The sequence below is a fragment of the Fundulus heteroclitus genome, chromosome 21 (genome assembly GCF_011125445.2).
Source record: "Fundulus heteroclitus isolate FHET01 chromosome 21, MU-UCD_Fhet_4.1, whole genome shotgun sequence".
Classification (NCBI taxonomy): Eukaryota; Metazoa; Chordata; class Actinopteri; order Cyprinodontiformes; family Fundulidae; genus Fundulus; species Fundulus heteroclitus.
Window position 1 is genome coordinate 8,738,901 of NC_046381.1, and position 27,735 is coordinate 8,766,635.

Here is a 27,735-nt window from a genome sequence, read left to right on the forward strand (position 1 = left end):
ATTTAAACAAAGTGCAAACATGCTGCACACACAAATGATGCAAACACACTAAATACACACCAAGGCAAAATGCTGCAAGTATCAAAAACGTTAAGAAAAGCTGAAAACTAGCTCTGCATAACGTACGCAGTATTGATGCAGAAATGTTTACAAAATTCAGTCTTTTTTCTTCTTCTAATCTTTGATTTTATTCCATCTTTGATGTTTTTATTTAGCTAGTTTTTCCTTAAACTCCATTTGAAATGTTGTCATGTTTAATCTTCCTAACTTTATGTGAAATTGTTATACACTGTACTGTCAATACTGATAGTACAATAAAAGTTTATAAAATATTTTTTGTTTTATTAAATTTAAAAAAGCTTCGCATAACGGAAGTGCTCCAGACCACTAGGGGGAGTAGACGTACCTTTTCTTTTCCCCATCAGAACACAGTCTGATGGGGAAAAGAAAAGGTACGTTTTCCTTCGTGTCCTTTTAAACACTCAATCATTTACAAAAGAACAATGGTATATACATCCTTAGTATTAGCGTCCTTGAGACTTTAATTCCTAGACATTTGCATTTCTTATGTGTCACTATTCACGCTCTCTAGTGCAGCGCATTTGTGTATTTGCAGTGCGTTTGGAGCCCTCGGCCACCGTAGGGAACACCTGAGCTAGACAGATAGATAAAAAAAAAAGGTTTGATTTTTTTTTATTATTGTTTTTGAAGAACACAGATAATTCCAGAAGGCATTACTAAAAAAAACATATTTTTTATATTGTCGCCTATATTATTTTAATTTTGCTAGCCTTTCTTTAAACTCCATTTGAAATGTTGTCATTCAAACTTGCTTACTGTATTTGAAATATGTATACGCTGTACTGGCAATACTGATTGAATAAAAATTTATACAAGAAAAAAAAAATAAAGAAAAACATTAAAAATAAAAATGTAATTAAAAACTCCATATAACGGAAGTGCTCCACACCACTAGGGGGAGTAGACCACCAACAAAGTCTGATGGGAAGAATAAAAGGTACGTTTTCCTTCGTGTCCTTTTAAACACTCAATCATATACAAAAGAACAATGGAATATACATCCTTAGTATTAGCGTTCTTGAGACTTTAATTCATAGAAGTTTGCATTTCCTATGTATCAATCGTTGCAGTCGGAGACTGTTCACGCCCCGTAGTACAGCGCATTTATATATTATTTGCAGTGTGGTTGAACCTCTCGGCCACCGTAGGGCACCCCTGAGCTAGTCAGATAGAAAAAGGGTTTGATTATTTTTAATTGTTTTTGGAAAACACACATAACCCCAGAATGTGTTATAAAAAAATAAATAATAAATTTAATAATATTGCCGCCTCTTATCTTGAAACTCTTGACCGGAAGTCTTCCTCTCCCAGACCGTTATCTTGACTCTGCCTCCTCCTCGCTCGGCTCTGAACGCGGCCGAGCAGCAGGAGAGAGTGGCAGTGAATGTGTCTGAGGCGCCGTTTAGCTGTACACAGGGGGAGAGAGAGATAGAAGAAAAAAAAGAAAAGAAAAAGAAAACAACAACCCCTCGAACTACGGCAGAAAGAAGAGAGGACCGAACCTCGCCGCAGATCCACACGACCTCGGCTCACCCTGGACTATGATAACCCCCCCAAACAGAAGCTGGAGATAACGGGACGCCGTGCGGTGTTCGCTTTTTTTTGTGTGTGTGTGACGACAGGCGGCTTATTGCACATCTGTAGCGCATAATGAAGGCATCCGCCGTTCTCTACGGGCTTCCCTGCGACGTCTAGCCGACAACGCCGTCTTCTAAATGCGTCGCCTTTTAAACGTCCTCTGAAGAGAAGGAAGACGGGGAGGGAGAAAAACAAACAATAACAAACAAACACTCGGCCGGGGGGGGTGGGGGGGAAGCTAGCTTGTTGAGAATCGTGCTAAAAAAAAAAGAAAAAGAAAAGAAAAATCCTCCTCCCGTGGCCTTTGGAGGACAGTGAAGTCATCTGAGAAGGAGGAGAAGAAGAAGAACGCGTCCAGATCATCATCATCCCTGCTAGTTTCCCTCACTTCTGGATTTTTATTTTTATTTTATTTTTACCCCACTACACCGGCTTCTTTTTTCATCCCCACTTTCGGATTTCTCCTCAAATCGTACATGGTTCTGCCTTTCTGATCCGTCATCGCCGACCCTTTTGTGGGCATTTATTCTCCCCCCCCCCCTCCCCTCTCTCTCTCTCTCTCTCACACACCATTATACACCCCGTTAAATTAAAGGATGCCGGATCAAATATCGGTGTCCGAGTTTCTCTCGGAGACGACAGAGGATTACAATTCCCCGACCACGTCCAGCTTCACCACCCGCTTGCAGAGCTGCAGGAACACAGTGAACGTGCTGGAGGAGGTAAGGAAAGGAGGAAAGGAGGCGGTGGGAGGAAATGTGATTTTATTTTATTATTTTAAAACTTGATTTAAACCTAAAAGAAAAGATACCCCTACTCTGCTTTTTCATTCATTCACGTCTTGCAGGCCGTGCATGACTTTCTGAGAGCAATGCACGGTCATGCTGCACACCAAAGAAAATAGCTGCACCTGTTGCTTTAAATCCTCTTTTTTTTTTTACCAATAAAGCTAAAAATATGGTGGATCTATGCAAAAAAAAAAAGAAACGAAATTATATTTTCAAATGCATTCAGATTGTGTCATCTTCTTCTGCTCTAATCTCTTTTATCTGAGTGAATCTTGCAGCCCTGTCTCCCCAGATGTGAGGAGTGATAATATAATAGAGGGATGAGGATGGCTTTTTTTTTGTTTGTTGGAGGAGTGAAGAGAAGAGAAGAGGAGGAGGATGAGGGAGGAGGAGAAAAAAAATGGAAGGATGTGCACTGCACTCAAGGCCTGCAGCTCTCTGTGTTCAGGATTACATAACTCGTGGCTTTGGAGTGTGCTGCCAGGCTGCAAGCCGGCGTTTGTGTGACAGAAAAGGCCTATTTCAGTCGCAGGCAGTCAGATGTGGATCCCTCGCTTTTTTTTTTTTTATAAGTGCGTGCACTCCTGGCAAGAGTGCGTTTTTAGAACGGGCTCATTTATGCTTTAAATAAAGCATCTAAATACAGGTCAGGCAGGTGGGTAGGTGGAGGATGGGGGGGGGTTTCTCCAGCCCTCCCCATGAATAAACGGAGCAGGGTACCAGGAGAGAAGCACACACCTTCCCTGGCGTCCCGTGATGCCAAAATGTGACCTCATTTCCCCACCGCCAACAACTGCGTGGCCAAATTACGCCAGGGCTGCAGCATTTTAGTGTGATCTCCCATGTTGGGGCCTGTGAGCTTCAAACGTGGCGCACCGTGTTTGCGTTTTGCGACGCCTGCAGTGCAAAGTAAACGCAGTGTGAGCTTAAGGGAGATGACGGATTGCAGGTATTTTATGCTCCCTGCACTCTTTTTTTTTTTTTTTTTTTTTTCCCGTTTGGTGTCGTAGCAGGAGCATACTTCAACGTGTTTCATTGGGATTCTACACTGCAAAAAGGGAACAAAAAGTCAGTAAAATGTTCTTAAAATTAGTGTTTTCTCCTTAATTTGAGGATTATCTGCCAATGGAATGAGCATAAAATAAGATGATTGGATATACTACACTTCAAATAAGATGATAGAGATGAGTTGTTCCTATTATAAGAGCAAAAATCTCATTCCATTGGCAGATCATTTAAACTTGCTGCTCAAATCAAGGGTAAATTCACCAATTTCACGAAAGTCTTCTGTACTTTTAGTTCCCTTTTTGCAGTGTATGCAGTAGAGCAACACAAAGTGGCACGTTTATTGTTGTAATGGGGAGAAAAAATGGTGCATTGGTTTATTGTTTTGCTTTTTTTGTTAGTTTTTTTCCATACAAGAATACAAAAAGTGGAGTTTGCACGTGTAATCGACCCACTTTTCCACTGATACCCATGCAATACCCCTCCGATAAAATCCAGCACAGCCACACTGCAAAAAGGGAACAAAAAGTCAGTAAAATGTTCTTGAAATGATTGTATTTTCCCTAATTTGAGGATTATCTGCCAATGGAATGACCATAAAATAAGATAATTGGATATACTACACTTCAAATAAGATGATAGAGATGAGTTCCTATTCTAAGAGCAAAAATCTCATTCCATTGGCAGATCATTTAAACTTGCTGCTCAAATCAAGGATAAATTCACCAATTTCACGAAAGTCTTCTGTACGTTTAGTTCCCTTTTTGCAGTGTATACAGTAGAGCAACACAAAGTGGCACGTTTATTGTTGTAATGGGGAGAAAAAATGGTGCATTGGTTTATTGTTTTGCTTTTTTTTTTTTAAACAAAAATACAAAAAGTGGAATTTGCACGCGTAATCGACCCACTTTTCCACTGATACCCATGCAATACCCCTCCGATAAAATCCAGCACAGCCACACTGCAAAAAGGGAACTAAAAGTAAGTAAAAATTTCTTGAAATTAGTGTGTTTTTGAGGAGCTAAATAAGACTATTTGCCAATGAATTGAGTATTTTTGCCCCTAAAATAAAATGATTAGATTTACTGCACTTGAAATAAGATGATGGAGATGAATTGTTCCTATTTTTAGTGCAAAAATCTCATTCTATTGGCAAATAGTCTTATTTACCTGCTCTAATCAAGGAAAAATAGAACATTTCACTTACTTTTAGTTCCCTTTTTGTAGTGCAGTTTCATTCAGAAGACCATCTGAGTGTAATTTAATTGCAGCGTAAACCCAGCTGTTGGGCGAAGGCCTCGGAGGTTTGTTGGAGAACATCGGTGAACAGACGGCATCATGAAGGGACACAGCAGACATGCAGGGAGGTCGGGAAGGGAGCTGTGGAGATGTTTAAAGCCCGGTTAGGTTAGAAAATTATATCCCAAGCTTCGACCATCTGACAGAGTTCTGTTCAGGCCATCATCTGAAGACGGGAAGAGTACTGAGCGACCGCAAATGTTGGTCCAGAGAGACCGGTGGAGATCCACGGCTCGGCTCAGTTAGTCAGGTACTCCACAGTCACGTCTTTATAGAGAAGTAGCAAGAAGAAAGCGGTTGTTTGGGTGGATTGTTCCGCCGTCAGCAGCTAAGATTACATGCACAACATTTCACGATGGGATTAGAATGTATTTGGATTAAATAATCGGATTGTACCGTTTATACGGGCACACAATCAACTCGATCATCACGTGCCTGTACGTGCACCTGGTTTTATTCAGAATAGAGCCACTCTGACATGTGCGGTTAGCAAATTCCCTTAAAAAAAAATCACAGAAGAAGAAGTACTTCCATCTTTGCTGAACAACAAAAAACAGCAAACATAGCAATATTGTACGAGTTGGTTTGTCTTCCGAGCGTCCAGGATGGACTTGCACGGCGTTCTAATTACGGTTGAAACGTTACACTGCAAACACGGAACTAAAACTAAGTTAAATGTTCTTAAAATGAGTGTATTTGTCCTTGATTTGAGCAGGTTAATAAGATGATTTGCCAATAGAATAAGATTTTTGCACTTAAAATAAGAACACTTCATCTCCATCATCTTATTTCAAGTGCAGTATGTCTAATTATCTTATTTTAGGGATCAAAATACTCATTCTATTGGCAGATAATTTTATTTACCTGCTCAAATCAAGGATAAATACACTAACTTTAGGAACATTTTACTTATTTTTAGAACCGTTTTTTGCAGTGTACTGAGTAAGCTACGATTTTCTGCTGTTTGATTGTATCGGGAGCCCCAACGATTTTTTTCCTCCCGACGTATTTCCGCCTCTCACAAACGTGGAAATGCGTCACGTTTATGTCGGGCACACATGTGCACTCGGATCAGTTTGCCACATTCGGAATAACTTAAGCCTGGCAAGCGTTTATTTGCACATTGATCAGATTTTCAATCGGCATAACCCCCCCCCTCTCATTCGGATTACAATTTTATTTCTGATTGAGTTTAAACCAATCATAATATTCCACGATCGGCCCTTTTATACCCATTACTTTTGTCCTTAACTAGTAGCTAGTTTACAACAAGAAAATGAGTGGAAGGTCAGATGGGACCAAAATGCAACCTTTTGGCCAACCTGCAAAGTGCTAAAGATGCTCAACTTCCCTATGTTTGCACTTACACCACGGTGTGTGTGTGTGTGGGGGGGGGCGTGCCTCTGATCGGTACGGACAGGGATGCTGGTCTGAGTCGTAGGAAGATGGATGCAGGCAGATTCAAGGAAATCCTGTAAGAAAAGTTGTCAAAAGGCAGCATGACGTGGGACCAGGTGAACGTTCGCCTTCCCTCAGCACTCCTAACAACAGGCCAGAAGAAGGGGGTAGAATGGCCTAGTCAAAGCCCGCACATAAATATAACGGAGAATCTGTGGCTGAACCTGGCGACGTACGCCCGCAGGTGGCCTACATTCTGTCTAAGTCAGCTTTGGGTGTTTTTCAAAGAAGAACAGGCGGAAAAAGTTGAGTAGGGTTCGTCTCTTCTCCAAGAGCATCAGGGTATTATCCGGAAGAGTTGCAGCTGTAATATTATTATTATTATTATTTTTTTTTATTTTTATTAATCCTTTATTGATGCTACTACTAAAGGCAGGAGCACACGCTAATGTGGACAAGAGGGGCAACAACAAGAAAACAACTATCAAGTGATATTAAGGGGGGAGCACTGCAAAAAGGGAACCCAAATAAGTAATATTTTCTTGAAATTCTTGTATTTTTCCTTGATTTGAGCAACTAAACAAGATTATTTGCCAATGGAATAAGATTTTTACACTTAAAATAAGAACAATTCATCTCCATCATCTTATTTCAAGTGCAGGATGTCTAAGTATCTTATTTTAGGGGTAAAAATACTCATTCGATTGGCAAATAGTCTTATTTAGTTGCTCAAATCGAGGAAAAATAAACTAATTTAAATAAAACTTTACTTGCTTTTAGTTCCCTTTTTTGCAGTGAGCAATTTGCTGAATGAACTGCAGGAGCTGTTGTTACCGTAACTTTGTACAATTTAGGATCTAAATGTGCAGAGAAGTGTAGCTCTGCAAAGTGTTGACTCAGAGGGATTAAAACAAATGCACGCCACACTTTCCAGATTTTTTTATCTGTCCTAAAAATGCACAAGTGCGCTTTGGTCCGTCCCCTAAAATCCCAATAAAGCACGTGGAAGTTTGTGGAAAAGGTCCAAAGGGTGGGGCTTCTTATTTCAGCTTGTTTTACCGTATGTTTTTTTTTTTTTTTTTTTAGAAAGCCCGCCCAAAACGCAGAGTCAGGAGGAGGGGGGGGGGGTGCTGTGTTTATCCTCGACACGGAGCCGCACTCCGAAGTCTGCTGACTTTTAACAAGGGGAGGCTTAGCTCGCATCATGAATCACCTCCCTGGCTCCGCGCCTCTGATCCGGAGAGGCCGCTGCAGCGCAAACGAAAACCATCTGTGGGACGGGGGGCCGCCATGTGTGCGGCGGGGGCTTCGGTAGCCGCGCTGGAATTTCTGCACGGATCACATGACGGGGGAAGACTGTGACGCTGGCACTGAAAGGAGGGGATAAAAGAAGAAGAAAAAGAAGAAGGAAAAACAAACTCCTGGGAGTTTAAAACAAAGGCGAGATGCGTCTGAAAGGGCGTTGGGGTCACCAACCTTTTTAGAAATTGAGCGCCACTGTACTGACTTTTCAACTAGAAGAGTCAGAGCGCACCTTAACTTTATGTAATATAAACATATTTTTAATGCATTTATCATTTAGAATCAATGCAAGTACAAGTATGATTAAAAAAGAAAAGAAAAGCAACTACCGTATTTTCCAAACTATAAGTCGCACCAGCCATAAAATGCATAATAAAGAAGGAAAAAGCATATATAAGTCGCACTGGAGTATAAGTCGCATTTTTGGGGGGAAATTTATTTGATAATATGCAACATCAAGAATATACATGTCATCTTGAAAGGCAAATTTAAATAAAAATAGAACGGAGGCAACAACAGGCTGAATAATTGTACGGTTAGCTTACGCTACATGACACAACTGAGAACGTTCCTGGTATGTTAACATAACATATTAAAAGCTATTCAGATAACTATAGCGTAAATAACATGCGTAGAAGTTAACCAACGCGCCCGTGTAACTCCAAATAACTAAAATCCAGTGAAATCTTCATCCTCGGTGTCACTTTCAAATAACTCTGTTTACTCCGGAGGTAGAAGATGCAGCACTTCCGCTTCCTAGAGCGCCCTCTTGTGGTTTGGTGTGAAAATAACAGGTAATAATTTCACACATAAGTCGCACCCTCGTCCAAACTATGAAAAAAAACAGCGACTTATAGTCCGGAAAATACGGTAAATCAAATACCGTTGTAGATGCAGCTCTCTGGAGGGTTTTATTATTATTATTATTATTATTATTATTATTTGAACAGGTTGAGGGCCCCACATGTGGTCCTGGAGGGGCTGCCTGCTGCCCGCGGGCCACATGTTGGCACCGAAAGTAGCGTCCCTGTTTTTGCCTTGCTACGTCGACGAGGTAAATTATGCAAAAGGTACGGCGTGAATATTTAACACTGTAACCTGAGGGGGAGATTTGACCCAGCGGGAGAGTTGTCATTCTCCCTGCGCCTCCTCTGAGTCATCAGGAGGAGAGGGGCAAAAAAAAAAAAAAAGAAAGAGAAAGAAAGAAAGCTGCTGCAGCATCATGTCATCTTAATTCAACTCCACATATAAATCATTGATCGGTTCACATTAACGACCCCTGAATATATTCAACTTCCGCCTTCACGAACGTCCCTCACTGCAAAAAACGGATCTAAAAATAGCTAAAATGTTCTTAAAAACTGATGTTTTTGTCAGGTAGATAAGATTATCTGCCAATGGAATGAGTATTTTGACCCCTAAAATAAGATAATTAGATATACTGCACTTGAAATAAGATGTTGGAGATGAATTGTTCCTATTTTAAGTGCATAACTCTCATTCCATTGACAGATAATATTATTTACCTGCTCAAATCAAGGAAAATACCCTAATTTTCAGAACATTTTACTATTTATTTTTAGTTCCGTTTTTGCAGTGCTCTCTGGATGTTTACGCCCGGATCAGCTCAGATGTGAGGAAAAAACGCCGAGTCGCCAGATGGAGAGATAAAGTTTTAAAAATAGCCGCTCTGCCTCGCTTGCCTTAGACAAAGGAGACGAGGGGAGGTGTGTGTGGGGGGGGGGGGGCGTCATCGGGGGTATTATGTGCGAGTTTGCTGTGTGGGTGGCAGACCGGAAGCTGGCGGATGTGTCTGCGTTTTATTTTTCGCCGTCGTCTTTGGTGCAAAGCAAGTGGCGGCGGTGTTGTTCCCAGAGAGCGCCTGGCAGGAGTGTCAGCGTGTGGAGCTCGGTGGGAGGAGGTGATGGTTGTTTGTCTGATTCTGGAGATAATTGGATGTTTTCTGCTGCAGGGTTTATGTGTTGGGTTGCCCTTTAAAATCTGAGGAGAACTCTCCAACTAGTTGAGGAAAGTCTGTTTCTCTCTTTTTTTTTTTCATAAATTGGCAATGAATGTAATATTTACATTTTTTTGAAGTGTCCTCCTGTTCGTAAATCTTTAAATGGTGCAGAGAAGATGTTTACGTTTACATTACACATTTTTTGTTTATTTTTGATATACATCAGTCCAGAGTTTGATTCAAATACTTTGTTTTCATACTTTTTTCTGTGCCAGCATCTAATATTTCCTTCCTTCCTTCCTTCCTTCCTTCCTTCCTTCCTTCCAGCTAATCATCCATCTTTCCATCTATCCAATAAATCGTCCATACATTCTTTCTTTCTTTCTTTCTTTCCTTTCTTCTTCCTTTTTCTTTCTTGTCCTTTCTTTCTTTTCTTTCTTCATTCCCCCATCGATCTATCCAACTAATCTTTCATCCATACATACTTCCAGTTTTCCTTCCTTCCTTCCTTTCCTTCCTTTTCGTTCCTTCCTTCCCTTCTTCCTTCCTTCCTTCCTTCCTTCCTTCCTTCCTGTAACTTCCTCCATCCATCGATCTATCAAACTAATCTTTCTTTCCTTCCTTCCTTCCTTCCTTCCTTCCTTCCTTCCTTCCTTCCTTCCTTCAAGTTAATCATCCTTCCTTCCTTCCTTCCAGTTAACCATCCATCCATCATCCATCCATCCATCCAATTATCCTTCCTTCCTTCCTTCCTTCCTTCCTTCCTTCCTTCCTTCCTTCCTTCCTTCCTTCCTTCCTTCCTTCCTTCCTTCCAGTTAACCATCCATCCATCCATCCATCCAATTATCTTTCCTTCCTTCCATCCATCGATCTATCCAACTAATCTTCCTTCCTTCCTTCCTTCCTTCCTTCCTTCCTTCCTTCCTTCCTTCCTTCCTTCCTTCCTTCCTTCAAGTTTATCATCCTTCCTTCCTTCAAGTTTATCATCCTTCCTTCCTTCAAGTTTATCATCCTTCCTTCCTTCAAGTTTATCATCCTTCCTTCCTTCCTTCAAGTTAATCATCCTTCCTTCCTTCCTTCCTTCCTTCCTTCCTTCCTTCCTTCCTTCCTTCGGTGTCTCCAAATCTACTAAATGTCCTCCTGCTTTCTGAAGATTAATCGGGTGTAAACTTTCTCTGTAAATGTCATTTTTCTTTTCTTTTCCGGGAGCCAAAGCGGTCCAAGCGTATCAGATCGTTTAGACGTGTTTAACAGGAAAAGACCCTGCTGCTGTTGTGCTGACCTCCTCCTGTTCTTGCCTCCTGATTTTTCTCTGAGCTAAGTTAATATCAGCAGCTTGCACTTGTAGTCTCCCCCTGAGGGGCCGTTTAACGCGCGTCCCTGTACCCCACAGATGGCACGCCTTGCGTCACTGGGTTTGCTTTTCTCCCAACCACAGAGAGCCGCTGCGGCCGTCCGAAAGGGGGAAGCCCTCATTGCGTTGGCATTCCTTTGAGCAACGCCTCCCTGCACCCACATCACATGGACTGGACCAGAAAATATGTTGACTTTTCACAGTCGCTCCATCCAAGCGTGGCCGGCCCTGACCTGAAGGGCAGGGCCTTTTTATTTATATTCCTACTTTTATGTAATGGTCTTTTCAGCCAGAGCACTCTCGAGTAGTGATAAAGACTTTGATGCTATTATGCTTTAAAGGAAAAGAAAAAAAAACAGAGGAGGGTTATTTCTTACCTTTTTTTTGTACTAGAAATAAATCGCATCCTACGTGAAAGCCCCAAACTTTTAAAAACTCCTATTTTTATTCAGATATTTTCATCTCGTGTGACCACACAGGAGTTTTCTGTGGAGCCTTTAATTGATCATATGGAATAATAGTCTCGTTTAGCTATACGTTATATGGAGAACATAATAATAATGCCCAACATAAAAGGCGGCAAAACATGAAAAACAGAACCAGAGGATGTCTGTTCAAATCCCGGTTGTGGCCTTTCAGTTTAAAGCATTGCAATATTCAGATTACTCTGGTTTCGGTGTTCGGTAAGATTTTAAGACGCACAAAATATTTAATCCTAGCCTCCATTGCAATATGTTTATCTTTTTGGATAGTTTTCTGTCCTTAATTCACACAGCTGATGCATATTTTTGGATTTTCAGTGTTTTTCATACCCGGTCCTGATATACCTGACCAGGATGTTAAAGCTCTGGGAGAGTAGGGGGGGGGGGGCATTGTGAGGATGGGATAGAAAGAGATTAGTGATGAAAGTGTGGCTTAAGCAAAATCAGACATCACATTGTAATATCCAACAATAACATCTCTGTGTCATGTTTTCCTGTTATTGTGCGGTCCAACCTCTTACATCTCGGTTCTTCCTCAGGCTTTATTTTTAAACGCTTAACCGATGCTAAAATTACTCTGTTTCTCCTTCCCACATCATCAACTTCCACATCAAAGAATGTTGTGTCCATAACTTGGTGGCCCTTGGTATGGTGCGTTCACTGGTTTAAAAAAAAGAAGGAAAAATAAAGAAAGATTTTTCTGTTGAAGACCAGCCAGTCAACCGTGGAGGGCAATTAGTGTGATTTCATTCTGCAACTCTGGTTTGGATATAGCGTATAGATATTGGAAAGAAAAATCAAACAAAAAAATGTAATCCTATATAAAGCAGAAATCTAAATGTGAGCCTCTCAAGGCTCTTTACATAGTCAAATTCAATCAAATCATACAGATTGGTCAAAAGTAGATCCAGTAGATTGCATCATGTCTTGACAAGCAGAATTAATTCCTCCTGAAAGAGCGTAGAGCCACAGTGGACAGTCGTCTGTATTGTCAATGGCTTTGCAGCAATCCCTCATACTGAGGAAGCATGAAGCGACAGTGGAGAGGAAAACTCCCCTTTAACAGGGAGGAAAACCTCCAGCAGAACCAGAACATGGCTCAGTGTGAACGGTCATCTGCCTCGACCCACTGGAGGTTAGAGAAGACAGAGCAGAGACAAAAAAGCACAGAAGCACACATTGATCCAGGAATCCTTTCTATTTTATATAGATGATCTGTCTCCACTGGATGGTGTCACAGCTAAAAGAACGCCAGACCAGGTACCTACAACGAAGAGAAAAAGACAGGCATAAAGTTAAAAATTTAAATGACAACAAACGATGCAAATTGCAAACAGTAGAAGAACACAGCAGAGTGAGAAAAATAGACCCTGATGTCTTCCAACAGCATAAGCCTATATCAGCGTAACTGTAAAGGTAGCTCAGGGTAACATGAGCCACTTTAACTATAAGCTTTGTCAAAAAGGAAAGTTTTAAGCTTAGTCTTAAAAGTAGACAGGGTGTCTGCCTCACGGACCAAAACTGGGAGTTGGTTCCACAGGAGAGGAGCCTGATAGCTAAAGGATCTGCCTCCCATTCTACTTTTAGAGACTCTAGGAACCACCAGCAGACCTGCAGTCTGAGAGCGATTAGTTAAAAACCAATAATGCAGTATGCTTATATTTTGCTACTTATTTGTCTAACAACCGACACTAATTATTTTTTTTTATTAGGCCTAAGTATAGAGATAATTTAGTTTTTGTAGAATTAAAATACTGCATTAATCTGGACACAATTGGACAGAAATTGTCTGGCAGATTTAATAACGCTCCAACTTGCAGCATACAACCCGAACAATGCACATTTGGAAATTTTCACAAACAACTAAACACATGACCTCTATGCGTTTAAGTTGTTTGTGAAAAGCAACACGTGAAAAGTGCAGGAGTGGTAGTGTATTAATAGCCAGATATGCTTTACAGACGGTTCCTTAAATTAAAAATTAACTAAAAAAAGAACCCAATACAGTCTTAAAAATTATCAATTCAAGTCTCATTAAGTCGGACTTATATAGCACTAATTCAGGACACATTGATGATTTAAGTTTTTAAGAGTTGTTTTGGCTCCTTCATTGGAAAAACATCAGTTTAAAAAAGTCCAAATCACTGACATTTTGATTACTACCTCTCTCCCGTGGTGGACTAATGCGCCAGCCAGGTGCGATAGAGCTGCACGATATTATTCACGTTATCTTCTGATGCCGACAACATGCGAATAATATCGTGCAGCTCGAATCTAGACTCATTTTCTTTCAAGGTATCGTTTTCTCTCTTCTCTGCAGATTTTTGTATTTCGTTTGTCTCCATATATTTTACCTTCGCTTCTAATTACACAAGGCGGTGCTTTGTTTACCATATGTTCCCTGTTATTCCTTTTGAACCCTTATTGATAACATCTACAAGTTAGAAAGAAGGTCATGACTTCTGTCTGGAGCAAAAAGCGGCTTTACACAAGAAGTGGTTATGATTTTAAAACTCCTGCGGCGTACTGTCTTGTGCTGGACTTTCACTCAAGAATTATTATTGTCTCTTTCTATAAAAGGATAGGAACCCCCTCCCAATGCACTTACTCAGGAAGGATTAGGAAATGCTTTCCACATTAAAACCTTCTCTTGATTGACACATGGGTTGGGTAAAATGGTCTCCCACTAACCCACAAAGCTAGACTTGTTTACAGTAAAACATCTGTGAGGGTACCCGGAAGGAAATCTGCATGTTTTCTTTTTTTTTGTGTGTCCTTCGGTTATAATAAATAGGGAAAACATTCACTAGTTATTCAAAAAGCCCCGGGGCGTCTGTCTGAAACCCAGCAGCACCCGAGGCCGTATCTGCGACGACGCGCCATCATGTGAGGCTTCAGCGTCGCCACATGTGACATCCAGTCTGCCAACGGGGAGTCGGCTGCAACAATGGCAGCACAGATAACTGAAAACGGCTGCTTTCTTCTGAATTAGCTCCCCGCACTCACAGTTCTGATCATTAAATATTGGAAGAGTACAAATCTTTTGAATTTTGATCATTGTTTTTGCTGATAATTCTGTTTCTACGATTTTTTTTTTGTGTCCATTTTGTTCGGTTTCATATTTGCATATGTTTTGCCACTTTTAACTACCCCAAGACCCCCACCAGGAAAGGAAGGGGAAAAACAGTGAATTATTCATAAGGAGAGGGCGAGTTTTTTTTTTTTTTTTTTTTATATTGTGCGGCTTTACATAACCAATTTGAGTGCGTGCTATTTAAGTCTTGCCTCTGTAACGTTGCAGCTGAGGAGTGCAGCTGTGTCACAGTCAATTATTAATGAAGTTGTGGCTTTTTATTCATCATCTGTCCCTTATGTATCCAGACTCAGTAGAAAAAGGGGACATGTAAGTCCCTTTACTGAGCTATCAACAGGTCATCTTGTTAGAGTTAAACTGCACGTAAGACGCCAATTCTTCATCCTATCAGTTGCTTGTTCTCTTACTGGAAGTTGCATATTACATATTATATCACTACAGTCACTTAACTTTTTTTTTAATTGACACAACACCCCAGCCTTATGATCATATGGCCTCACGGATAACCATGAAAGGACAAACATGAACAGTCGATCAGAGAGAAATTAGAGAACTGAGCCAGTATGCTAATGAGTTTTGGTAGCGGAAAATGTATTATTAGGTTTCTGCCTCATTATAAACAAATAATTGGCTGTGGTTGGGGTGCACATCTTATTTAAACAATTGAGTGATTAGCAGTCTGAGAAGATGCTTAAACTGGACCAAAAATAATCACGACACCAACCTCTGAGCACCATATATTTATATTGTGCTTCTAACAGAGAAGACACAACTTTACACGTTACAATACATGTACATATATAATATAAACATAAGAAATACAGGAAACAAAATACAATGCTTCAAAAAAGTATTTTTTTTAACCTGGTTAAAAAGAGTTTGTTTTATGAAGTCAAAAATGTTTGCAAGGCTAAATAAACTGCAAACAAAAGATAAACTGATTTATTAGAAAATTTACAGTACACGTCTTTGTCAAGCAATCTACTGTATATTGCACTTCATCAGTGATGAAACCTGCCCAACAGATTAAATCATAATCTAAGATCAGGAAAATCTGTTAGATCTAATACAATGTTTTCTGTCATCCAAAATAAAATGAAAATAAAAAAACTCTCCCACCTCCATGTTGATTGTATTATACCCAATAATGTAAAATAAATGAATAGATCTGAGAAGACATAACTCTGTTTACCTGATTGGTTAGCTTGATTAGTTATTAGCTGGAGTGGATGTTTGAATTGGTTAGCCATTAGCTTGATTAGCCTTTAGCATGAGTGGTTGTCAGCTTTGGTGGCTATACGCATCGGTCAGCCTGAGTAACCATTAGCTTGACAAGGTGGTATTCTGAGTTTCTGTGAGCTTGATTAAAAGTTAAAAGAAGTCTGAGTGTTTTTTAGCTTGAGTTGTTGTTAGCTTTGGTGGTTTTTAGCCTGATTAGCAGGTAGATTGTAAAAGTGTTAGCTGGAGTGGCTATTGGTTGTAGTGGTTATCTTGAGTGGTTGTTGGCCTTGTTGCCTGTTAGCTTAAGAAGCTGTTGGTGTGGACAGCTCTAATAGTGCCTTCCGTTTACCTTAAAAAATCGTCGGAGTTTACGCCATCTCCCGCTTTTTGCATTCCGGTTTGCGGTCTTGTCATACAATAAGAAAAAACATGGACACTTGCACAAAAGCCACTGTTGAATGTACAAATACAACCAACCTGAGTCTCAGAATGAGTTTTAAAATTCACATTTTATTGCAAAATCTTATTTTAAACATGCTAAACTGTACAACTGAACATGAAACGTTAAACAATAGGGGGCGATTCCTCACTTATTGGTGAGCCACTACTGCTAAAACTGTTCTGCCCGGTATGGACCTGCACCAACTTTACGACTCGTAGTTCTGACTATAGGGGTCGTTCCAGTTGAAATTTCTGTCTCGGAGGTCAGAAGATCTGAGTTTTGATGACAAATTGAACGCAACATTAACCTGATTGGTTGTTAGCTTTTGTGGCTATTAGCTGTCATAGCCATTTGTTTAAGTTTCTGTTTGTCTGAATAACTGAGCTTTTTTCTCATGAGAATTTCACCCCTACCCCTTGTGATCAAATGTAATTAGTTCACAATTTTTAGTGTCTTTTCTGAAATTTTGCTAACGTATTCTGTCAAAAAATAAAGTAATGGTAAGCTCTAGGTTTTTTCCCTCACTTTAGCAGCTAGATACCATCCTGATTGCCTGTGAGCTAAAATGTATTCATCTAATTTGGTGTTATTTGCAAACAAGCCCATGAAGAAAACTGCCACAAGGATTGTTAACGCACGGTTTAATCCATGCCGGCCTCAAAGAGCAGCAAGTATTAAGAAAGTAGATCTCTGTATAGATCACTGTATATCCAATATAATCTACATTTTTTAATTTGTTGGATAAATTGACTTGAAATATCCTTTTAATAATTACCACTTCTTCTTGGCGGGACTGGATTGGTTTGAGGGGATGGAGATTTATGGAGATGTAACATGTGATCCCAGAATAATGCCAGCAATGCAGTAAACCTCACAGAATAATATTCCAGTGTTTAAAAGAGCACTCAGTTTAGGCAACACTCATTAAATTTCCCTTCTGGCTCGTTTATTAATTTGTTTTGGGTCTGACACAGCAGGAGGTGAGGCTGCGTCGTATTACTTCTTTGTCGGCTTGTTTGCTGAAATCTGATAATGGCCTGCGGGCCACAGCTGTTGGCCTACCTTCCTCCCACAGCTGCACTGCGTATATCATCAAGGGCTATTAGCTGGCTGCGGATTAGCTGTGGACGAGGCTTTCCTCCGGCGCTCTGATCCTCTGCCGTTCCCTCAGATTTAGGTGAAGAAGAATGGGTCAGTGTTCACATCTATCAGCAGACCTTCCTTACATGGATCGATTGTCTTACAGTAATGTGTTATAGGGAGTAGAGCGCATAGTTACCACTATTGAATGTGAACATTTGTTTTTATGACCTTGTAAGAAGGATGTGGCTGCAAACATTTTCTTTCAATAAAATAATTGTAGTCGATGCTACAGTTTTAAAAATCTGGATATTTTGGTTGTAACGGTGTGTTTATAATCTGACTGAATCCTATTTCTCCATGTTTACCCATAGTTTTTGACTCTTAACTAGGCCTTTAATTCAAAGTGAGTTGTTATTTATTGCGTATTTAATAAAAAAATTGGGACATCTCTTGAAGAAATCAAAAGTGCTGTTAAAAAAGTGTTGCCCCTTATCGGCAGAAAGTTGAACGCTGAACTGCGGAAGACACAAAATGGACACTGAAATTTATTTATTGAGATTTACTGCATTTTACCGTGAGTTTCCAAGCTGTATGAAAACTAAATTTCGTTCTGTACGCCCTCTGTGCATGCAGGATGACAAATAAAGTTGTCTAAGTCTAAGTATCTTCTGTTTTAGGATTTCTGTCACACGTAAATGTCTTTAAAACATTAAATGAATTTTAATGTCAGACGAAGATAATCTGAGTAAATTTACTACAAAAGGCGGTTTCCCAATGATACTCCTTTTTTTATGAGAAAAAAATCCAACCTTACCTAGAAAAAGTAATCGCCTCCTTGACTTAATGGCTGGCTGTGTCCCCCTGAGCAGCAACAACTCCCATCAGGCATTAGTGAGAACTAACGGTAATTTCTTTATCTTTTATTCACTGCTGTGGAGGAATTTTGGCCTACTTTTCTCCACAGAAGTAAGAGGTTTTTTTTTAAGTATACATGATGTATCTAAAGTCAAAGTACAAGATTTTAATTGGTTTAGGTCCAGATTTTAACTAGGCGTACACTCTGGACAGATTGCCAGTCCGTCACAAGGCAACATAGAGACACCAAAGACAAACAACCATAAGAGGTGGACCTGTTTCGGTTGAATTTGCATGTTATCTAAGCCATTACAAGGCCTTTGTTTGGGCAGTAGTATAAAGCTTGGTACTCATCATTACTCTAGACCTTTTGAATTGAGAAAGCTTCATGGAGAGGAAGCGAAACGTCTTCAACTACGGAAAACAAGTCCAGTTGCTTTGTTTTTTACTTTTTTTGGAAAAACAACAATGCTTGTACGCTCACACACCCAAGGCCAGTTTGGAGAGACCAATTCACCTAACAGGTTTTTGGACTGTGGGACGAAACTTGAGTACCCGAAGAGAACCCACGCATGCACATGCAGGAAGACCCCAGGAATTGAACCTTCTTGAAGCAAAACAACAAAGCTACCAGCTGTGTTGAGGTACAAATATTAACACCTATTGATTTTTGGTGTGTCTGGATATAACTAGCATCTTAGGGTCCTTTTTATGAGATAAAAATCTGGTTTGTTTCTGCTATTTTTGAGTTCTTTCAATTTAGCAGTAGCAAATCTCTTATAGATCTTATTCGTTCTTTGTTTTTCCTCTGAACGGTCACATCAGTCGTAACGTAGTTGTCCTTTTAGGATTGCCTCGTAGTGCCAGGAGACAACGTGGTCCTTTTGACAGCTGGCCATCTTCGTTGTGTCTTTAGGCCATCTCTGTCTGGGGTTTTTAAACCTTCAGGTTTATGTATACCATTGAAGTTATTTACCGTCTCACATTTTCACAACACCACCACAGCAGCTGTTAAAGCTGAAATCCATCGCATGTTAGGGAGGTCAGAGCGGAAGGGTGCTTTGAATAGTAGTTAGCTTGTGTCGGGCATTGCAGCGATTTTTGCATTTCTGCTCCTCTGTTTGTCCAGTTGCCGAAGCGTCCAAATGGTCCGTGGGAGTAGATACACCTGTGGTTTTAAAATGTCTTGGGTCTCACCATGTGGACTTGCGTGTAGCGTGAAATGTGAGACTGGGCTGCGGGGGAAACTTCAAGGAATGCTTTTAAGTGCTTTGCAAAATCTGTGACTTTGGCCAAGGAAGGACTCGTGTCTGCGTTGCCTGTTGCAAAAGTTATTTAGAGGCTTGAAAAATGTTGCATGTCTTGGTGAGTGTTGCTCAAGGCTGCACATTCTTTGGCTTCAGGGTTTACAGATTTATGAAGAGGGTGACTTAATGGCAGGATGGGTTGTTTTTAAACAGGGAATCAGGAAAAACAAGATGGGGATCTGTGGCAGTTGTTTTTAAAATTGATCATCAACACAAGTGGTTTGTTTTGGCTCTTATGCATTTTCTTTTATTCTGGTCTTTCCTCACTATTGGGTTACCAATTAATTATTATTGATCAATAAGTAATTAACATGTTAATAGTTTAAGATTAATAAAGGATAGATGATGCAGAATGTTATCACACTATTATGTGTTATTTAATAGTTGTGACAATGAAGACATTAGGTGATCTGCTACTGCGTATAATCAAAGCCGCCCAAATGCAAATGCTGATCTGTTAAAACTAACCTTGCCAGTTAACAGAACGGATACTGCAATACACTCTATTCATATTCCTTGATTTTCTTCTGGAATGGGTGACAAATTTGTTAAAGCGACAAAAGTAACAATCCCAACCATACTCTTTGCAGAGATATTTGTCCGTTCCCAATATTGACGTGTGACAGGTTTTCGTTCTCATTTTAAATACGTTTTTGCAGCCCATTGTCATAGTAAACCCTGTTGAGACGATGAGATAATTTACTTTTTAGTCCTTATTCTGCCTTAAAATCATGAAAATCACTCACGAATAATAACAGACCTCATTAGACCAAGGTTTCCACCAGCGTATTGTAAGCATGGCGGTGCGCCAAGCTAAGCGTCGTTTGTTTATTTTAAACGCCTTGATGTTTGAGAGCGACATACAACGGTCATTAAAGTTCCCGTCCAGGAGAAAACCTGCCGGTCTAAATAGCTAACGCGCTAGCTCTTTATTAGCTCGACGCACAGCACGTCTACGCTGGTTAAAACCCTGCATTGGACCAACTGTATTTAGTCCAATTCTAAATGGTTTACAGCACCACGGTCTCATTAAAACATAAAAAATTCTTACAGTACTAGTTTTGTTTTCAGTAAAAATGTCTATATTGGGATGTGCTACAGAATATTTATTATTGGTTGAGTTTTAACTGGTTGTATTATGCTTGACCCTTCACCACGCCTTTTGGCATCCCTGGTGAAAATGTGTAGAATAAAAGTAAGTTTATTTTATATTTCAACTTTTTTCTTTCTATTACTTCCCGCCCAGTTTGTTACATTTCAACATGTTTTCATTGAATAGCCTGTTCTGTTGTCTTTGCCACTTTGAAGATTGGCTTAGAGAAATGGTCGTCAGTGTCAACTAAACCCCATTGAAAGTAATTCAAAAGAATACATAAAACTGATATTGTTCGTCTTTTCCAACAGATTCTGCTGCTGCAATAAAAGATGAATTTATTTTAAAGCCTTAAACCTTTTAATTTGTATCACTAATTATTGTAGGGGGAGGATGTGCATATTAATCCATGCTGTATGTGAAACATAGAAACCTCTGCTGTGGTTTGCTATCTACACCACCACCATCTTTTGGCTTGTTGGTGGAGCTCTTTTATGTTTTTGAGGTTTGTGGGAATCAAATATCTTATTAGGTTTTCTTTTGAACTAGTTTAAAGCCTTGAAAACCTTCTTTAGACAATGAACAAATTGAACAAAAATAGTTTAGGTTAAAGAAAAGTTGTTGTTTTTATAGCTTTTTTTTAGATTTATTAACAGGTTCCAGTGTTTATCTGCAGCTGTTTCAAAGTCTTTGTGAAACTGAACACTTCCTATTCTTGTGGAATTTGTTGAACTTTTATCAGCTTTAGTTCATAATAACGAAATAGGAAATTATAGCCTGGATATACCAGTATTGCTTTGGATTAAATTGTCGTTAATGATGTGCTGGCCAGTTTTATAGTTATGAATTACCTGCTATTTTCCCTTTTAGGTATATCATATAGAGTCATATTAAATACATTAGAATATGCAACCTTTAAGCTTTTATTAAATATACTTTTTATTAACCCTCATTTCTGCACAGTACATTTTGCTTTTCTATTGGTCTGATGTAATATTCTAATCCTAACAGCTGTGCTTTTTATTAGCTGGAGGTGGTGGGGTGGGGGGGGGGGGTGGGGGGGGGAATCACAATTAAGAGAAATAAAGGCTTTAAAACATTATCAGTCTGTTAATTTACATAATGTGGTTCCCTTAGTGAACTGAGTTACTGAAATAAATTACCTTTTCAATAATGTTCTCATTTACTGAATATGACCGTATACAGTATTTCATTCAGTAAAGACACAAAGCTGAAGATTTATTTCTAGGGGCTATTTTCCATTTAAATAATGTTTTAATTCACCATTATGTTATTATATTAAAGAAAGTAATATCAGATATTTTCATGAGAAAACAAAGCCCCACCCTATCCCTCCTGAAGCATAAAAAACGTTCTCATTCACAGATTTCAGTTTTTTTTTATTTGTTTTACAGCTAAATGTTTCAGATGATAAAATGTTCAGTATCGGTCAAAGAGAAACTGAATAGATCCACGAAGAGGTTTCCAACTGGTGATTTTGTTTATGAAGCAAGCAAAGATGTACAAACAAGCTTCACCCTGTGTGACTTGCTGCTGTGCTTTGGATAATTGTCTTCCTGGATAGCCCAAAAGTGGCTGACCTTAAGGCCAAATCAAACCTGATCCAAATTGGTGTCCAGTCCGATGGAAAAATGGATTGTAGCATTTGTGTGTGGTTGAAGAGAATGGGGGGCCGCGCAGACCCTGTACGGTTCAACTAAACTGTGTACGTGTAGTTATGACCACGGTAGACCCCTGGTCCATCGCGGTCGGAGCTTCGAAACGAGTTGACAGGAAATAAGTCATACAGGAAGAGAGGCAAAGTAAAACACATCCGCTTTTGGGGAAAATGCAAAATAACATCTCTGAACCGTAAGGCAAACCGTTACGCAGTTTCTGGCCAGGTTCGTCCCCTTATAGGGTTGTCCCAGCAACGCACAGCTCGGTAAATAATCAATAAAACGTTTCAATAAACGGCGATCTTCTCTGAGCTTGTTTGAGCGGCTACTGCTGGGTTACGTTTACTGTTGGAATTGTTTATGTTGGTGGAATTTCCGATACGTACGATCGCGTAAAAACGAGATCTCTCGCGGCTAGGTAATAGAGAAATAAATCTGTTCAGAGGTGGAGGTTCAGACGCAAGCGGTGTGGCCTTTAGGGTCCCAAACTCAGACGTTCTCCTCACGATTTTATGGTAGAGCACATGATTCCTGGTTCCACCAAATATGGCAAGCACAGTCTCTTTCTGACTGTGGAATCGTGAGAACCAGCTAAGGCAAGGCAAGGCAAATTTATTTATATAGCACAATTCAGTACAGAGACAATGCAAAGTCTAAAAGCTAAGGCACGTGATTTCTGCGGTGAGTCGTCAATGAACTCTTGGAGTAATTTCTCCATGTGAGTTGGGAGAACATTGCGTATTTTAGTTACTCAGTTTTATCTGTAGTTTGTCATCTCCTTCACCTAGGTTGTAAATATTAGAACCAATTCATCTTGACTAACAAGAGGCGTAGCAAGAGGGGACTGCACTGTTCCACTTAATTTCAATTAGTTAGTTTTCAGCTAACCTGGCCAGCCGTATTGATAATTTGGCTGGCCAGGTTCCGCACCCTGTGTAGTGGAACGCCTCGGCCGTTTTTGTAGTATGCTAGGTAGGTAACGGTGTAATGAACAACTGAACATTTTAATAAATACTTCTAGCTTTTTTGGCACCTTTCAATTCAGACTATAAAACTGCAACGGAAAACATAACAATGGCGGATTCGTGAGGCCGGTACGGTTGAGGTCCATGACCTTGTTTAGCATTCTTCAGCAAATACTGTGACATTACTGTTAAAATTAACATAATAGAAAATGGAAAACTGAACAGCTTGAAAAATATTATCCAAAAAGAACAAAGATATCTACACAGCTTCTGGACAGACTACAGACTTTTCTGCACTCCTAGAGACTCCAAGTACACAACAAAATGCATTTAATGGCTAAAAAAGTGCATTTTGCATGATATGTTCCCTTTAATGTACTGTTTGTGGCTCTTTTAAACCTTTTTGGACAAATCAGAGACATGGCGTGTTTTTTTAATTTTATTTTCCATTTTTTTTCTCTAGATCTTCTAGCCTGCTTCGTGTTGTCTGACTGGTTCTTAAGACTATGATCTACTTTTAACAATTTAACAGCACATGCATCAGGATTAACTTTTATTTTATTTTATTTTCACATTGTTTGTCCAACAGTTGCACATTTTTGAGACTTTCCACCTAAAATTCTTTGGTTACTTTATTAGTGATAAAATGACTAATTAAGTCTCAGAGCTGTGACAAAAAACAAAAAAATCACATGGTTTGCTTAGTAAAAATTGAAAAATGTGATTTGTTGCTGCTTCTTTCTTTCGGGTGATACATTTTACCCAGCCTGTTGTTGTTCTCTCTGTCATTTCTATTCAGATAATAGAAATTCAGATTTCTATTCACCTTATCGGGTTCTGCGACCCGATAAGGTCGCAGAATAATTCAGCTTCTCATTAGAAAGGACTTTCTGACAGCACATACAAAAGCTTGCCGCTTCTTTGATGTGAGATGAGTAAAACGCAGCAATGCGTGGGCGTGAAAATTCACACATCGAGCAAAACAAGCGGTGTGCCGGGTGAGAACTCATTTAGCAGAGAGGAGGATCTAATACTGCTGCATGCACAGCTTGACTTTCCACTGACTGACCACACGCATGCGTGCTGCGGCCTGTGCGGCGCCTCTTGAGACATGCCGCGTCCTTGCAGCTCAGGAAGCTATCCACAGTGCACAGGAAAACTCACAGCTGAGCTGAGCACCTCGGTTTGGTCTGAGAGAGTGTAGCAGGAGGCAAACGGCAGGAACAATAGCAGAGACTCATACTGCTTCTGTCTATACAGTATGTTGCAAAAATATTCATACATGTCAAACTTTTCCATATTTTCTTAGATTGCAGCCACAAACTTCAACGTGTTTCATTGGGATTTCGTGTAGTTAGACCTAGCCCAGGGGTCGGCAACCTTTACAACCCGCAGAGCCGTTTTTGCCCTCGGTCCAGCTAAACAAATGTTGTTTAGAGCCACAAAAGTTACACATCTCTTTGAAACAAGAGCTTGTTTTTATAGTATACTATACGAAATTTGTTGAATTTTTTTTTTTATTAAAGATCAACAGCATATTTATGTTTAGGTTTAATGCATTTTCTTCAATTGGACATTTGATTTTTATAGCAAATGGCATCAAAATGATGAAAAAGCAAGTCGTTTGCAACCTACTGACAAAAAGATACTTCATTTAGCTATAGTAAAATATTCTATACACCATTAGTTTCTTTCTTTCTGGAAATGTTATGCATATCTTGCAGAACTAAATGCATCCTAAAGCTAGCAGTTTTAAATTACCTTTACATTCAGAAACAATGACCAATACCCCCCCACCCCACCCCTTATATTTGGTCTATTCAATTTTATTTATATAGCGCCAATTCATTAAACATGTCATCTCAAGGCACTTTACAAAGTTAAATTCAATCATATTATACAGATTGGTCAAAAATTTCCTATATAAGGAAACCAGTTGATTGCATCAAAGTCCCAACAAGCAGCATTCACTCCTGGAGAAGCGTAGAGCCACAGGGAGAGTCGTCTGCGTTGTCCATGGCTTTGCAGCAATCCCTCATACTGAGCAAGCATGAAGCGACAGTGGGAAGAAAAACCACCCATTAGCGGGAAGGAAAACCTCCGGCAGAACCAGGCTCAGTATGAACGGTCATCTGCCTCGACCGACTGGGGGTTACAGAAGACAGAGCAGAGACACAACAAGACAGACAAAAAAGCACAGAAGCACACATTGATCTAGTAATCTGTTCTACATTAGATGGAAGTAGCGGATGAGCCGTCTTCTCTGGATGATGTCACAGTTAACAGAACGCCAGACCAGGTGTACCTACTATGAAGAGAAAAGACAGAGAACAGAAAGTTAAAGCAGAAATTACAACAATAATGCATATTTGAAGAACAGTAGAACTCTATAGAGTGAGAAAATTAGATCTAAGTTTTTATAGATCCAAAGCTGTGAAGAGCCACATGTGGCTCTGAAGCCACTAGTTGCAGAACCCTGGGATTGACCAAGTAGTGCACTGTTGTGTAGTTGGAGAAGTTTTCATTTCTGGAAAGTGTGCTCTGCATTTGGGTTCCTATCGTCTTGGTCAGTGCTGCTGTTACTACTCCAAGTCCTTTGGGGTATGTCCCTACCAGCCTTCCTCATATAGAGACAAACATTTTGCCCGTTCATTGTTACAAAATAGCCCAAGCTCAGTCGGATTGGATGGAGAGCCATAGAGCTGCTCGGTATATTGCAAATATAACGCCATCGCATTATCGGTGTGTGCAATGTTCACATCGCCAGGCGTTGTTTGGAGTAACGATTGTTGGCTAATATAGTCCAAGTGTTATGAACTTGTATTTTACATGCTGATGTAATATTTAGCCAGTTGGGCCGAGTCTCACAGCAGCAGATGCTCAAACTGGACACGAATTGATCAAAAAATGCTAAATGTCACAGAGTGTATGAAGCACTGATGAGAAAGACAGGAAAGACGAAAATAGGCATGTTTTGCAATTAATAAGGTCAACGCAATATTTACCAATAACGTGCAGCCTTGGAGAGCCGCTATGAAGTGTTGCCCGATATTTCCATTTAGACTCAGCTTTGGACTTCGATTGGGCCTTTCTAATATATGAATATACTTTGATCTATTTCATTTGGCTTTGTGCCGTTGTCCAACAGTAAGGTGGACCTCTATCCCAGTTTTAAGCTCTTTTGAGGCCTCTCTGGCCTCTTCTTGTCTTCCCATGAACCTGAATGCAGTTGTGAAAACCATGTATGTACTAGTACTAATGACATATAATAAGGTTTAGGGTTATAATGTAAAAATTCAAGACAGTGTAAATTATTTTTCTTAAAAAGTACAATCTTCTAAACTAATTAACTAACTAAATTCATAATAATCCCATTATTAAATCTTCCCTACATGTTGTGGGGCATAAATAAAACAAAAATGATGTAATTTCTGGCAGATATTTGTTAATTCAAGACAAGATCAGTTTTAGTTGTTGTTGTTAGAAGATCACCAATAGCGAAACAGAGTGAGTGGAGGAAGTTGAGCAATGTCATTGTGGTTTGGGCTTCCTTGTGTGATATTTTGGTGTTGGTGTGAGTTTACCAAACTTGAAAATTGGGATTTGTTCCGTTTTTCTTGACTATTGTCTTAAAGAGGGGGAAATGGGGGGGGGGGGGGACACACCATTGCTTCACAAATTCCACGTAGTTTATCAGGAAGTAGTTTATAATGTTTTCTAAAATAAACCTTTTGTTTTTGTAATATCACGAAAGATTCCTAGAGTCTGGAAAAATATGGAATTTATTTTAAGTAAATTCCAGGTTTGGATAAAAATGTAATTTTCTTTTTACACTTAATTCCCGATTGTATAAAAGGTTTACTGTACTCATCCATCCATCTCCCCACCCACACATTTGTCCATGTTGCCCACTTTCTCACATAGTTGTCCATTTTTTTCCCACCATTTCCACATAGTTGTCCATTGTCACATATTTGTCACATATTTGTCCCTTTTGTCCACCGTCTCCACGTATTTGTCAATTTTGTCCTCTGTCTCCACATATTTGTCCCTTTTGTCCACTGTCTCCACATATTCGTCAATTTTGTCCACAATATCCACACATTTGTCCCTTTTGTTCTCCACCTCCACATATTTGTCCATTTTGTCCACTGTCTCCACATATTTGTCAATTTTGTTCACCATATCCACATATTTGTCCCTTTTGTCCACTGTCTCCACATATTTGTTAATTTTGTCCACTGTCTCCACATATTTGTCCGTTTTGTCCACTGTCTCCACATATTTGTCCCTTTTGTCCACTGTCTCCACATATTTGTCCCTTTTGTCCACTGTCTCCACATATTTGTCAATTTTGTCCACTGCCTCCACATAGTTGTCCATTTTGTCCCCCGTCTCCACATGCTCATTCAGGAAGCAGGTTAGCTACAAACACTTGATACAGTCGGCTGGGTTTGCTTAGAGAGAAAACTATTTTGTTATCAGCTAGTATGATAAACTCAACCTGATGGGGTTTTGTGATAAATAGGATAAAACTTGTGCATAAGTTGAATTTGTGCCTGGATTTAATTTACTATATTTGATTTGCTTGAAAAGCTAGGATGGATTTAGCAGATTTCCTATTTACAGCGTTACCACTGTAAACCACTGTCTTTTTTTTTACCTTAAATCGGCTAGAAAAGGACTGACAGCTCTGGAATATCGAGTCTGGAAATGTCTGGAAGCCCGACAAGAAAGCAGCACATAAAC

General features: G+C 39.7%; 1 protein-coding gene across 5 annotated transcripts in view; it reads left to right on the forward strand.

Annotated features, from left to right (window-relative positions):
- The first annotated feature begins 1,405 nt into the window (after positions 1-1,405).
- asap1b (ArfGAP with SH3 domain, ankyrin repeat and PH domain 1b) overlaps positions 1,406-27,735 on the forward strand; it is a 102,708-nt gene continuing 76,378 nt past the window's right edge. For all 5 annotated transcript variants that reach the window (XM_036125295.1, XM_036125293.1, XM_036125296.1 and 2 more), the window contains exon 1: positions 1,406-2,381. In XM_036125295.1, the coding sequence (XP_035981188.1) occupies positions 2,256-2,381 (126 nt within the window). In that variant the 5' untranslated portion in view covers positions 1,406-2,255. The remainder of the gene's footprint in view (positions 2,382-27,735) is intronic.